At 38.0% G+C, this 16,009-nt stretch overlaps 1 protein-coding gene across 11 annotated transcripts in view; it reads left to right on the top strand.

Moving 5' to 3' along the window:
* The first annotated feature begins 684 nt into the window (after window positions 1-684).
* The window catches only part of LOC127412119 (LIM domain-binding protein 1-A), a 31,406-nt gene continuing 16,081 nt past the window's right edge, over window positions 685-16,009 (top strand). For 5 of the 11 annotated variants that reach the window (XM_051648219.1, XM_051648213.1, XM_051648211.1 and 2 more), the window contains exon 1: window positions 5,469-5,629. In XM_051648219.1, coding sequence (XP_051504179.1) covers window positions 5,602-5,629 — 28 coding nt within the window. In that variant the 5' untranslated portion in view covers window positions 5,469-5,601. Of the gene's footprint in view, window positions 751-999; window positions 1,040-5,466; window positions 5,630-16,009 lie in introns of those variants that run through there. The other 6 variants (XM_051648214.1, XM_051648212.1, XM_051648210.1 and 3 more) reach the window with 4 other exon arrangements.

The raw sequence follows: 16,009 nt of genomic DNA, 5'->3' as shown, positions 1-16,009 counted from the left end.
TGTTTTTAGCAGAGAATTTCCAGTGTACTTGATTTCAACTTTGGTCAAACTATTTGAGTTATATCTATAATAATGGCAGTAGACCACTGGAAGTTTCATGCAAGAAGGTGGCTGCTTTTGTCATTCTGCCAAAACTAAACTAATGAATCTCTCATTTGGCAATGCCATATAAACCCTCGACTTTCAGCCAATTTGACACAGACTCTTTGCTTTTTTAACATGGAGTCTGCAAGTATCCCTTTTTCCTATAATGATATGTGACCCATATGAACCTCTTCCCAAATAACCTCAAATAATCTTTGCATTAAGCAGTGTCTGTCCTTGTAGCAGGTCACAGGTGACTGGGATAGTGGGGCTCAGAACCAGTAGAGCTAATTGAAAACAAGGTGCCTGTCTGCCTGACTGTTCTCCTGCCTGCCTACGTGCCTGCCTGTCTGAGTGGAACTGTGAATTTCCAGTGAGTGAGAGACAGAATAATGCCGTGCCTTGTGTGCCCCGGTGAGCTATCACTGCTCTGCCGTTGCCATGGTGACAGTGCCCTCGCTGAGTACAGAGGGCTGGAGAAGTTGCTCTGGCTCCACGTCATATTTATTCCAGTGGATCTGTGCACTCTCTCCCGCCTCCTCCTTTTGCTCTCTCTTTCTCTCTCTCTCTCTCTGTGTGTCCATGCTTTTTAGGGCTAATTGACCCAGCTCTAGATCATCAATACACATAGCTTCAACTGCCACAAACGGCGCAGACTCTGAAGAGGTAAAATGTGCTGAGCAATTAGAACTGAACAATGTGGAACAATGTTAACTTGATTACATTAATTTATATGTGGTTTGATTGAACTGAAGCTATTTTACTGTGACAAAGTCAAGCTGCTTGGCACTGTGATATTGTGATGTGTTGATGCAAATGCCTTTTAAGACTGCATTTTGTGGCATTGTTTTCATGTAGTTAATTGGATTAGCAGTTGATTATAGATCTTGCTTCTCTGTGTTTGTATCTCGACAGTACGACGACTGCAGGAACATCGCTGTGACTGCGAGGGAAGGTGAGTGTGTGTCAGTACACGCAGGTAAACATCTAGTCCTCAACAATAGTCTCACACTGCCGTGGGATCATCTTTGTTTTCAGCTAAGCTGTGAGTCAGAGTGTGAGAACGTGTAACTGAAAAATGGAGAGAGAGGGAGAGAGGGACCTGAATGTGCAGTCTGTGGTGTAGAGCATCTCCTGAGGCTCAAGGCTTCAAAGACAATCTGTGGCTCTGAAAACAAAAAGCCATTTCCCTCAAAGCCTCAAGAGCATCACGAAGAAACCTCTCAATGTGAAATTATCCTCCATGGAGCAGCTCTCTTTGTTCTTTGCTCACTGTGTTTGGACTGCAGCTCTTCTTTGGCTGAGGAAAGTAAATCAAATGAGTTCATTAATGGCACACAAAAGTAAATGATTACAGAGAAAGCTGAGGGGACCTTCAGCAAGTGCTGAGGATTCGTTTTCTGCGTCCAAGCTTGAAAATGTGTCTGCACTGCAAAAAAAACCAACAACAAAAAACAAACAAAAAAATCAGTATGTTACTCTCGTTTTTCAGTAAAATAGCTTACCGTCCTTATACCAAGATTAATTTACTTGAGGGAGAAAATTGCGTAAGATATTAAGACTTGTTTTTCTGAAAGTTTATTTGTCTTACCCCACTGGCATATATATATATATATATATATATATATATATATATAATTATTATTATTATTATTTTTAAGCATAAATCTAACAATATTTAATGCTTTAAAAATGCAAAACACATAAGAATAAGAATAGGGATAAGAATAAAAAACTTAAAGGAATGTTCTGGGTTTAGTACAAGTTAAGCTTATTTGACAGCATTAAAAAATAAGAAATCCAACTCTTTATTACACACACACGCACAAAGGAATTGCTGTTAAAGTAAGGCACTTACAATGGAAGTAAATGGGGCCACACTGTTTTAAAAGTTTAGCCATAAGACGTAAAAATTATAGGTTTAGTGTGATAACATCAGATATTTACTGCCGTTTCGGCGTTTACCAGATTACAGGGTTTACTGCCAATACATTGTCATGCCAAGGAATTTGTAATATTTGATATAACTTTGCACAGATAAGGTTAGTAAGTCACATTAAAATCATGTTTACATGTATAATGTTTATGTCTTGTGGCTATACTTTTTAAACAGTGTGTATTTTAATGTTTATGAACTGGCCCCATTCACTTCCATTGTCAGTACCTGACTGTAACAGCAATTTTTGCTTTTTTAAATAAATAAGAAAAAAGTCAAGATAATTTTTTTGTGGTAATCAACATTATGCCACAAATGCTGTAGATTGAGCTTGAGTAAATTGTATTGAACCTGGAAGATTCCTTAAATATCTTACGCAATTTTGCTCCTCAGGTAAATTGATCTAGTTTTACGCATGTTTTTACTGATTTTTAATACTGATTAAAAGGAATATTTTGGGTTCAATACAAGTTAAGCTCAATCGACAGCATTTGTGGCATAATGTTGATTACCAAAAAAATTTATTTTGTACCTCCTTTTCTTTAAAAAAAGCAAAAGTCTGCGTTCCAATGAGGCTCAATGGAAGTCAATGGGGGCCAATCCGTAAACGTTAAAATACGCATTGATTCAAAAGTATAGCCACAAGACATTAACAATAAGCGTGATAGCATGATTCTAGTGTGATAAAATATCATACTAACCTTTACTGTGTGAAGTTATAGCCAATTTTACAACTTTGTTACCATGACAAGGTAACATCAACAAACCCTAAAATGACTATAAAAATTATGATTTAGACATAAATATTACATGAGTTTTAACAGAAGAATTAATGTAAGTGCTTTTATAAAATTACAAGCTTCACATTTCTGTCTTTAAACTCTCCAAAAAATGGCTCCATTCACTCCATTGTAAGTGCCAAACTGTAACTACGATTTTTGCTTTTTTTAAGAAAAGGATGAGTAAATTTATTTATTTATTTATTTATTTATTTTTGTGGTAATCAATACTATGCCGCAAATGCTGTCGATTGAGCTTAACTTGTATTGAATATCAAATATTCCTTTTTTTGTGTGTGTGTGATTTTGCATTTGATTGCCTGATCATTCGTGCTTATATGGAATAGGGATGACTTACATGGCAAGTGTTGTCTCTGTGTCAGCATAGTGAGTTTGAGTGACAGGTGACATGTAACAACAGGGATCTGAAGAAAGCGGTGGTCTGTTCCCCTAGACATGCTGGATATGGAGTCTGTGAAAATAAGAGGTTGTTCTCAACCTTTGAGTGCTCACTCCCCCCTCTGGAGTTGTCAGAAGGCTTGACAGGGGATGTAAAGGACCAGTGGTGTGTGAGATTTGGTAGTTAGAAACACAGCCCACTGGAGGAAGAGGCTTTGAGAAGGGAGAACCAGGGAATACAAGGGAGGTGTTGGATCAATGGCAGGGCTGACACAGAGCGGGTGCCATGTGGACAGGGAACTCTCTATGTCCTCCGGAACTAAGAGAAAGCCAATGAGTCTTTGGCTTTGAGCAGCCAACACAAGGAGAGAGGAAGGTACAAGCCCATCTGTAGATTTCTTTATACTGCTAAAGTTATAGGCAATAACGTCTACATTCAAGGGGACTTATTGGTTTCTGTGTCCCATGGATTGCTGAATTGCTGATTGCTGTTTTAAAGGCTGGTTTCTTAAAGAAATTAGACACCCCTAGCATTCTCCTTACTAGGCTGTTTCTCCAATGTCCTAATACTCCAGGTAGGTTTTGCATTTTTAATCTAAACTGTCTGTAACCATTAACACAACCATTTTCTTGTCTGCACTTATTAATGGACGTTACTACACTTGCAAAAAGGTGTTACCATGTTTTTTTGTATACGTACAATGGAAATACAATTGTATTCTTAGAAATACCATGGAATACCATGTAATCCTCATGTTATGTTGGGCTCTGGGCTACTTTAAAGGAATGTTCTGGGTTCAATACAAATTAAGCTCAGTTGAAAGCATTTGTGGCTTAATGTTGATTAATATTGATTGAATAACTTTCACTCGACCCTTGTTTATAAAAAAATAAATTAAAAAATCACAGTTACAGTAAGGCACTTACAATGGAAGTGAATGGGGCCAGTCCATAAACATTAAAATACAGACTGTTTCAAAAGATTAGCCACAAGATCTATTTCTAATACGTGTTAACAATTTAGTGTGATAAAATTGCTTACAAACATTATCTGTGTAAAATTATATCCAAAATTACAACTTATTTGCCATGATGACATACCGATCATAAACCCTGTAAGTGATTTTCTCATACTAAATTCAGGTAGTAGAACAGTTTTTATCACACTAAAATCAAGTCAACACCTGTAATGTTTACATCTTTTGGCTAAACTTTTGAAACAGTTTGTATTTCAGTGTTTATGGTCTGGCCCGATTTACCTTCATTGTAAGTGCCTTGCTGAAACCAAATTTTTTTGTAAAATAAACAAGGGACGAATCGAAATTATTATTTTTTTTTTGGTAATTCTACAAATGCTGTCCATTGAGCTTAACTTGTACTTTATACAAGCACAATATCTGCTTACTGGGTTTTGATTAGGTCAGAGGAACTCATTCAAATAATTTGAAAGGAAAATAAGAGTTTAATTTAAAAATTACTATTATTATCTTTACATGTACATCATTAGGGTGTAAAAAAAAAAAAAAAACAAAACAGTAAAGTCAATCTCAACAAAACATTGTGCATAAATACCATGGCATATTAATATGCTACTCATTCAGAACCACTGTATTTCCATCTGGTACTTTTTTTTTTTTTGTTTGTTTGTTTTTTTTTTGAGAGAGATAAAATAATGTAGAACAATGTAGAGGTTTCTGAAGTGCACAGAGCAAGCAGAGAGGAGAAGAATGGCAGTAAAAGGAGAAGAAAAGAGATCAGTCATGCAGCAGATAGAGTGCGTGTCTCACTCTTGCAGGGGTAAGCTGTGCAGCAGACCCCAGGGACCGTCAGGAGGGCAGGCTGTGTGTGTGTGTGTGTGTGTGTGTGTGTGTGTATGCAGTGTGTCGTAGCTCCACTAGGCGGTAATGACTCCATGCCTCAGGGCTCTGACTGTATCTGTTTATCTCCGTTAGCAGCACAAGGCAAAAATGGGCAATACATCTACTGAAAAACAAAACAAAACAAAAAAAAAAAAAACAGTATTACATGACCAGTGTGCTCTAAAATCTGCCTCACAGGTCACTTTCACAATGTTGGCTTTTGCTTCCTCCCTCCCTCTCTCTGATCATCTCCTCAGTGTCACACACACAGACACACACTCTCTCTCACTCTCATATTTTCTCCCTCCCACATGGATTGCAATTTGCATATTAATGAACCTGGTAGCAGAGTCAAGCAGGAGTATAATTCCTACTTCCTGCTTCGCACTGAGCTCTTGTTTCTAGATTTTTATTTTGTGTGCCCTCCCTCTGCTCACTCCCCACCCCTTTCTGCCCTTTTCTATTTCTCAGAAGAAGCCCATGCTAACTGTGCGTGGACTGAACAACACCATTTCATTAAGAGCAGTGCCAAACATGTGAGAAGATGTCTGTTGGAGGCTGTGCTTGCCCAGGTAAGAGCTCTAATTACTTCTGCATGGAGAGCTTCTGTGGGAATGAAAGCGTGAGGCCTACCTGGAACATTTCACATCACTCATGCTCCAGTAATCTGGAGCTACTTAGGTCATATGTTGCATTGTATGCTGTATATCCATGGTGTGTTTATTTCAACTGGAAAGGTTTGAGCATGTTAAATAAATCAGAAGAAAGAGGAACCATAGCATTACTGTATGGAGATATTTGTTGAAATGTTGTAGAAGTTTATTTGTGCCTGTAATGGCACGCAGCTGTACCAGATATTTAACTCTGAGCATTGACTTCCTGGACATTACTGTGACCTGATTAGCCTCTTTCAATGGTTTTTATAGTTGTCCCAAACACCTTCCTTGTCATGTGACATCAGCCCTTGTTGGCACTTCTTAAAAGTATTTTGCATAGAGAAACGAGTTAAAGCTTTGCTTGAATAAAACATTATGGTAGTTTAACTTTTGTGGTTTAAAGGGATAATCATCCAAAAATGAGAATTATGTCATCATTTACTTACCCTCGTGTTGTTCCAAACCGACATGACTTTCTTTGAGAAAAACTTCTCTTTGTTTTCTATCCTCTACCATGTTCTGAAAACCATTTTAGGGTTAGTTACTCATTTGCGCCAATGACAGGAAATAATATAAGGTTTGTTTTGGTAATGGGAAAAACTTTCACCAAACAAAAATTTAAGTTTTCTGAATTGTCAACATTTTTCAAATGCTGAGGGCATTTGAAATCAAATATTATATCCTCAGACATGCATAGACATTTTTGGCAGCTGTTCTTAAACATTTCTCCTAACTAATTTATGTCAGAGGAGATGAGTTGCACAATCAGTCACATGCATAATTCATTCTGTATATTTGTTTTGTACCAAAAAGCTTTAGTTGTCTGATGAAAAATGTTGATTGTTGGACATCAGTGTTCTTTTTGCAGCAAGGAGAGGTGGGACGAAATATTCATACAAATTTCTAGCAACCCTGGTCCTGCCAGAGTGCTTAAACCAAGTTTTGCTCTCAAATCAGTAGATGCAATTTTGAACTTTGTGGTCTGATCAATCGCAACAGGAGACTGTAAACTGGCCATATAACTTATGAGCCATGTTGTGTAAAACAGTTAAATGGATAGTTTGCCCAAAATTGAGAATTATGTCATCATTACCACTCTCATGTTGTTCCAATCTAAATCCAAGCTAAATATGACTTTCTTCCTTGGAACACAAAAGGAGATGTTAGGAGGAATCTTAGGCTCAGTCACCATTCACTTTCAATGCATCTTTTTTCTATAAAGTGGAAGTTAATGGTGACTGAAGCTAACATTATTCCTAACATCTCCTTTTGTGTAAAACATGTTATTTTTGGATGAACCATCCTTTTAAGAATGACAGGGCACATTACAAAGCTGTATTTTTTATCCTTTTGACACAGTCCAAATCTGCAGCAAAATTAACTATGGAGATCCTGGTTTGTAAGGTTAATATAATGCCAGACCTGTGGGTCCAGTAATGTAAATCCATATCTATCTAAGTGTGGTCAAGAATGCACTGAGAAGATTACACTTCACTCCTCTGGAAGCTCTGACAGCCTGTGTTGACTTTAATGTGGAGACCAGTGTGCGCCAGCACCTAAACAGAGAGGACTAATTTACACCGCTAGACAAGGCACCCTTGTTTCTGACCCAGTCTTTCTCTCCATCTCTCTCACAAGTTAGTCTCTGGCTCACTTAAATACTGTTTTAATAGAGTCCATATGTTCGATCATGTACAGGAATTTCCAAGTAGCCTCTACCAAACTTCATGTTCTTTATGGAAAGATAATCACTATTACAAGGCACGTAATGTCTGTCCTCTTCCTCCATGCGATAAAGATTAAAAACAGGGTTTTAGATGAAAGGTATCAAGGCAAGTTTGGACCAGTGTGGGGCTTGTTTTGGTGCCATAAACACAAGGCAAGCAGTTTCTTCAGATTTTTATCTCAGCACAAGAGCCCGCCACGAAAGGCTCTCTGGCAACCCCACCGATAAACAAGCCAAAATCTCGCACATAACATTTATTTAAAATTAACTAGCAAGGGTGCATTTTTATGAGCGTAGTCATGGAAATTTCCACAGACATGTGTCCTGTCTGATTGCTTTCCTTTTTTGTGGAGGGAGGCGGGAAAGAGGGAGCAGAGAAGAAAGAATGCTACGGGTCGTGTCTAGAAGGGATCCCTCTCTCGTCAATCTCGCGAGATTCTTACACTGCATTAATTTGAAGTCGCACAGCAACGAGGAGCGCTCGTAAAAGATTATTTTACATTTTCTGTTTTGATGAACAGTCAGTTTTGATGATCAGTTCAAGCTCTAAAATAAACTTTTGCTCTACGTCTGCTACTTTTGGTCATAAGATATAGTTGGTCACTGGAGAAGTACATCAATCAGCTCAACTATTAAGAGTATGACTGGGTGGTCAAGTGGTAACTAATTCACTCCTTGTATAAAAGGTCCTGTGTTCTAATCCGCTTGAATGCAACTTTATATTTTAATAAACAAAGATTGCATCTCCACCTCAGTTAAGTATATCTTAAGTGGGGACACATTTGTTTGCTTTTTTTTTTTTATTTGCGATTCAACTGCAGCTATTTAGTACACCTTTTAGTTCATAAATTACTATTAATGTCAAATAATTACGTCATAATAACAGAATCTAAGATTTTAAGTAATATGTGCTAGCTTGTATGGCGTCCTGGGCGAAACCCGCTTCATCCCACCCCCATGGCGGCGGCGGCGATTGTAAATGAGAACGCCCCAAAGTTGCCTCATGCCTCCCCCCCACATGCCGCCCTGGGCAACTGCCCATGTTGCCCATGCCTAAATCCGCCCCCGATGTGCCTTAATAACATGAACTTCTGTCAAAATATTACTGTATCCTAGAAACATGAAATGCTATATGAGATTAAGAAGACAACAGGATATCTTAATAATAATAATAAAGGCAGAGGCTATTTGCACTAAGTGTAAATAGCAACATCTTCTTTGAACTAAGTCCAATACTATTTGCCCCCTTAATTAAATACTAACAGGGCATCACTGCAGTGTTTATTTAAAGTCCCACAGACACCCCACACCATTCTCTACCCTTAAACCTAATCTTAACCTTCTCTTACAAAAATTAACCATGGTTTTAATACAGTAACCATAGTATCACCATGGTATTTTATAGTAACCACTAAAGCATGGTTACTATGTTAACACAATATTACTATAGTAATAACATGATTAATTGCATTAAAAATATGGCTTCTGCCAAAAAACATGGTAACTACAATATTACTTTAGTAAATCCATGGTTGCGGAGCATAGATTGCTTGCTTTTAATGGCTTATTTTATAACTTTGTTTGAGCAGGATAACAACCCATACCGAAGCTTTTAAAAATAAGATATTTACATGATAAAAAAATCCTGAAAATCTCTGCTGGTGCTAAAAGCTACATCCACCCACTCCTCCTCTCATTCATAGGCACTCAATATCAGCATGTGCTTTGTAACCTCATGCAGAAAGTCACAAGGCCCCTTGATTAGAAGGAAATAACTTCAAGCAGAGCTAAAATAGCAACCTCACAAAGCTAGCCTGTTTCAAGTTGCACAACGGCCACAGGAGCCAAGAGCAAGGGTAGGGTGTGCCTGTCAAGTCAAGAGAAGCTGCACCGTTTCCCTGCTGGATTGGCAATGCCTGTGCAGACAGAGTGTTTTGCATGTGTGTGTGTGGGTTTGGGTGGTTTACGAGGACATTTTTTTAGGTTACAAACTGGTAATTACAAGGGTATTATGCTATAAATGTGGTTTGAGGACATTTCTAGTGTCCCCATAATTCAAATAGCTTAAAAAAAACAAAAAATAAAATAAAAAAGCACACATACTAAACGAAGTTTTTTTGAAAATGTAAAAATGCAGAAAGTTTTGTGAGGGTTAGGTTTAGGGGTAGGGTTAGGGGATAGAATCTATAGTTCGTACAAAATAAAAATCATTATATCTATGGAGAGTCCTCATAAGGATAGCCGCACCAACGTGTGTGTGTGTGTGTGTGTGTGTGTGTGTGTGTGTGTGTGTGTGTGTGTGTGTGTGTGTTTGTGTGTGTGTGTGTGTGTGTGAGTGAGAGCACATCCCCCCTCTACACTCATTGCTCCAGAGCCTCACAGATCTGTCTCATTACACAGAGCTGGAACAAAATGGCTTCCTGTGCTCAAAATCAGCTCCCCTCAACTTGTCAGCCATTGGCAGCATTAGATGGGGATGTTAGTGCTTGTTGTGTCACGTGTCAGTGATGGTGAGGGAATATTAGATGAGAGTTGGCATTTGCCAACTGCACAACTCCGACACAGCAAGTAACACATTTTATTTTACTACCTGAATGAAAATTTTTTACTAAATGAAATGCCGTAATTGTGATTAGAGATGTCAATGGTCAGACATTTTCATAATCAATCGTTGTGGAAATTAATGATCAATTAATTGATTAATCGTTAACATTAATACCGCAAAACGCAGGTGAAGGACTCCAAATAATGTGTATGGAGCTTACTGTTTAAATATAATTTAAATTAAAACACTTAAGAAATGCAAGGTTTGGCATTTTCCTCTTAAAATATTCTTAGTTCAGTGTAGTTTAATACATTTAGGCTATGTTTAGTACGAATGTGTCAGTTGTTTAATTACTGTTAATGAATTACTGTTAATAAACTTTACAAGATATATAACTTGTATACATTTTTGAGTTCATTAAAACACTCACTGTAACCTCATTTTTTCTCTTCTTTTTTTCCCCTTGTTTAAAAAAAAAGGAGAGACGAGTCAATATAATTTTTGTGGTAATCAATATTATGCCACAAATGCTTTCAATTGAGCTTAAAGGAATAGTTCACCAAAAAATGACAATTCTCTCATCATTTACTCACCCTCATGCCATCCCAGATGTATGACTTTCTTTCTTCTGCTGAACACAAACAAAGATTTTTAGAAGAATATTTCAGCTCTGTAGGTCCATACAATGCAGGTGAATGGTGGGCAGACCTTTGAAAAAAAAAATAATAAAAAAAACATTCACATAAATGTAATCACTTTGGGTGAGAAATAGATCAATATTTAAATCCTTTTCATCACAAATCACAAAAGTGAAAAAGTGTGTGTGTGTGTGTGGGGGGGGGGGCGACATAAATACTGATCTGTTTCTTACCCACACCTATCATGTCGCTTCTAAAGACATAGATTTAGCAATATTCAACAAATAAGCATACATAACATACCGTTTCTCTGGTGCTGGTGAGATGTCAGCTGAATGTGCCTTCGTGCTTTCCCGCCAATCACTGACATTATAGGTTGGGATGAAACAAGGAGAAAAGCAAATTAAAAGTGCTTGTTGTCATGTTATACTAAATTAAATCACACCATCATGGTGTATGTAGAATAGGGCTGCAACTAACGATTATTTTGATAATCGATTAATCTAACGATTAGAACGACTATTCGGCTCTAACGTTGTAGGCAGACAAACAGGAGCAAGATGAAGACGAGATGATGTGAAGTAAATAAACTGCACTTGGGTTCAAGACGTGGAAATCCAAAACATGAAACAAAATATAAAGACTAGACTTAACTTGACTTCAACTTGAATAAACTATGAAATGAAACCATGAACGAGAACATGAAATGAGAGCTATGAATAAGAACATTAACAATAACAAGACCATGAACAAGAGCTACAGAGCGTTACACAACCACAATACCTGACAAAAGACAATGGCAAACATGAGGGCTTAAATACATGGACATGGGTAGCCACATGACATTGACAACCAATGACGAGACTAAAGTAATGAACATAAGACTAATAAACAGGAACCAATAAAAAAGAACTGATAATAAGTTAAGACACATGAAACTAGATACTCACAATAGCTGTGTCTCGTTTCGAAGGCTGCATGCTAGATAGGACGCGTCCTTTGAAGGCTGCAGTATACTGAGCGTCCTCCTTTAAACAAGCCTCGTTTAAACAAGACGACCTTCATAGGACACACGGGAATGGAACGTAACATGGTTGCTATGACAGCACGCCACTCTTTAACAAGCGCTAGTGCTTTGAGTGAGAAGGGAATGTATGAGGTACATTTTAGGAGAGTTATAATGATGTAAAGAGAAAAGAAAATAGATTTTACAGGTGTACTTTTAGTCTAATACTTTATTTTAATTATATATCAATTATACATATTATATACTCTGCACCCATCTACTTATGTACTTCAACTTGGGAATTAACATTCCTTGCGTATGAACATCATATTTACGGGCAAATCGGTGTAATTTTTTTTAGACATTTCCGTTGAAGTAGAGAACTGTGGGTTGTGAGTGCCCACGAAGGATACACCTCTTCCATCCTCCGAATTCCCTTGAAAGAAGGTCGCATTCGAAGGCTGCATTCGTAGTGTCCTACTCCCTTTTCTGAAACGAGACAGCCTCGATGACGTATGTGGCTGACAAATGTGATCTTCGGAGAACGCAGCCTTCCAAACGAGACACAGCCAATGACAGGAACAAATGAGGGGAACAGGAAATCACATGACAGGGACACATGACCAGAAACAGGGACAGGAAGTAAACTAATTACAAAATAAAAGGCATGAAAACAAAACACAACAAAAACACATTTAAACATGACATACCCCCCCACAAGGGGCGGCTCCCATCGCCCAAACATAAACAAAACTAACAATAGATTTCAATAGGGAGCTGGTGGGGTGGGGTCCTTGAGGCATGGCCTGGCGAGACAGGGCGTGGAGCAGGAGACCAGGGCGGAGCCAGTGGCCAGAGAAGTGGCTCCAGGAAGGGAGCGGGGACCGGTGGTTTGGGTGGCGGCTCCAAGAAGGGAGCAGGGTCTGGCGGCCTGGGGGGTGACCACAGGGACAGGGTCAGGAGGCCTGGGAGGCGGCCACAGGGCAGGGACAGGGTCAGGAGGGAGCGGCTCAGAGGGCGGAGCCATGGACGTTTCAGGGATTGGCCACGACAGGGGAACAGTCTTTGTGGCTGTGAGCACAGGCAGTGGCAGGGTAACAGTCTCCATGGCCGTGAGCACAGACAGTGACGAGGGAATGACCTCCATGGTCATGGACATTGGCATTGACGGGGGAACAGCGGTGTGGCTGCGAGTGGAAATCCAAAACGATATTCAAGATCTATTCTCTAAAAGCAAGTCTAAATATCTTATATGCTGCTTCTCAGGTGAATGTATCTTTTTTTAAAGGACTTATAGATATTTTAAAATATTTGTATTTTTTATATTATATTCAACATTCTCAGATAACAATTTTTTCTTCTGCAGTATTCGTAGCTGCTAAACAAAATGTATGTTGTTTTACAGGAGTTTTAAATATTTATATTGGAAAACAAGCTAAAACAGAAACAAATCAAAAACTTATTTTGTTGCAGTGTATAATGGGGCGAAAACTACACTGTCTCACCTTTTTTATTTTTCACTTCAATCCATCTTTAACTCACAAAAAAAAAAAAAACTCTCTCTGATTAATAAATAATAAAGCTGCATATTGCCAATTTTCTTCACGATAAGAAATGCACAGTGACACATATATGATGATTCTATAAGTCGTGAGTCATCACGTTATAATCTAGCTGCAGCAAGCGTGCACGCTCGAGGGACGAGCATCCCCACGACAGAGCGTGCATCAGCCGGGTGCAGTTTCAATCTCTCCCCCTTAGATCGGGACATTCGCGCAACTCATAGAAGTGGTGCTGACCGCACAGAGAAATGACAGTTTCGGAGTTTGTAGTTATTTACATGATCTGCTTCTGTATTATTTTAACTTTAATAAAGCTATAACGCATTAAATATATCTGCATTTAAGATGTAACACCAAGGTGTTTCCTTTAAAGAGCTCCGACTCCGCTTATTCCACAACGAGAGTGCTTCTGTATTTACTTATTTTGTATTTTTGCATTATAATTCCCTCATACTTTGCGATCTACATCATCTGAAGCTGATTGGAAGGTTCAGAGTGTGTCTGGACTGTGAGCCGTGTAATTCTTCCTCTCCTCAGTCAGGCGCGAACTGCAGTGCTGCTCTCATGTGTCATCATTAGAGTTTAATGTGATCTCATGTTACGTTAAATGAGATCAAACGACTATTCGACAACAAAAAATGTTGTTGACAATTTTTTTGTTGTCGATAACGTCGACTAATCGTTTCAGCCCTAAAGCAGAAAACATTATGTTAATTTATACAGAAACGCTCAAATACTGTTTGTGGTTATTCTTCTATGACACGGACAAGATGTAACATACAGTGCGCAAGCGCCCTCTACCAGCGGGATGCTGTATAGACAGCCGTATCAACATTTTCTGGCATGATTACTGAATGCGTTTGCCCTGAAATTAATTAATCGATGATCAATAAGCTTATACGATCAAATTATTAATGACAATTAATTCTTGATTAATCGTTAACATTCCTAATTGTGATCATGATTAAAGAAATGTTTCGGGTTTGATACAACAAAATTTGTGATTACCACAAAAAAATTATTCCGAATAATCCCCTCGTTGTTTAAAACACTAAATCATGGTTACAATGAGGCTCTTACAATGGAAGTGAATGGGACCAGTCCATAAACGTTAAAATACACATTGCTTCAAAAGTATAGACACAAGATGTAAACATAATATGTGTTAACATGACTTAGTGTGATAAAATCGCTTACTAACCTTAATTGTGTAAAGTTATATCCAGTATTACAGTATGCGATTTTATCACACTAAAATTGCTATCATTGTATAATGTTTAAGTCTCTTGGCTATACTTTTGAAACAGTTTGCTCTTTTCATAGATAAGGGGACTTTATGGAGTTCTCAATTATGTTTCAATTTGATATCAACTTTGTATCAAAATTCCTTAAGAGAAATAAAAATAGACACAAATGAAATTATTGATGACATCCAGTAAAAAAATCTATACAATTAATGTGGATAGCATAGCTCAGATAATTAGATTTTAGAAGAATTTGTTGAGAAATGTTTGAGTTCATATTCAATCTTGATGTTTGAGATCTTTTCTGAAACTCTAGAGGTGACATAGATGTGAGATTACTGGGGTCTTTTTCTCAGCAGCAGGAGACTTCAACAAAGGTCAGCAAAAATTGTTCTCCATTTAATCTCATTGCCTTCAAGGAGAAACAACTTTTCTTTCCTTTTGGAATGAGTAAGTTTCAGAGCTGCAGAAATAAGAGAGAATAAGCAAAGGCATCTGTATCTTGTAGGGTGCTGGGGGCAATGAGGAAGACGAGAATCAGCTGTTTACTTCCCTTTGATTTCCAACTCAGTTACTCCTGCCTTGAGACCACAATAAACTTCCATGACCCAACCCTGCAGCTGCTGTTGCCAAGGGAAACACACAGAGTCTGATTACAACAGACACTACAGTAACTTGCCCTTCTACAACCTGAAGTCTGTATTTCATGAAGGGAACACCTAAAGTGTCTGAGCTGATTTATGCCATTTATGGTACTTATATTTGATGGCAAAGAGTGTTGGACAACAAAGTAAACAAAAACCACAGTTAGGTATTAGTCATTTAGTTGACACTTTCATATCCAAAGTGACTTACAGCAGTGGTAGTTCCAAGGCCCCCCACTGTCCAAAACAATATTTGAAGGCCCCCTCACCCAAAACTAGTTCAATAAATTAATCATGGATAATTTTTGATTCTAGAAGTTTCAGAAAGTGTCTGTTTATAATTTGTAGGCATACATCTTAAAGTATTTTTTTAGCATTCTAATTTAGTTGAATTATTTTAATATTTCTTATTTTCAATGAATTTTAAGTCAACCTGAGGCCCCCTAGTGGGTCTCAGCCCCCTGGATGACAACCACTGACTTACAGTACATTTATTACAGGCACAGTCCCCTTGGAGCAACCTGGGGTTAAGTGTTTTGCTCTAGTTCAAAGAGGTGATAGGGGATTAGCAGTCTAGATCTTCAGCCACTGCTGTCACCACAGAACAGAAGCATGTAGAATACACACCGAATGTTTAAAGGGATAGTTCACCCAAAAATGAACATTTTGTTATCATTTACTCACCCTCATGTTGTTCCAAAAATGTTTTAGTTTGTTTCCTCTGTGGAACACAGAATAATTTAAATGTGCATAAATGTATAAATTAAATTAAATATGCATAAATTACATAACTGTAATTGTAATATCTTTAAGCATACACTTTTTAGACCAACAGCTCAACATACAGTATGTTTGCCAGTGATTTAATGGCTTAAAGATACCAAAGATGTTTGAAAACAAAAAGCACTTAGGCAATTTGATTCACCAGTGG

Source organism: Myxocyprinus asiaticus, chromosome 21 (genome assembly GCF_019703515.2).
Source record: "Myxocyprinus asiaticus isolate MX2 ecotype Aquarium Trade chromosome 21, UBuf_Myxa_2, whole genome shotgun sequence".
Taxonomy (NCBI): domain Eukaryota; kingdom Metazoa; phylum Chordata; class Actinopteri; order Cypriniformes; family Catostomidae; genus Myxocyprinus; species Myxocyprinus asiaticus.
The sequence above is the reverse complement of the archived record's forward strand: the minus strand, read 5'-3'. Positions and strand labels throughout refer to the sequence as shown.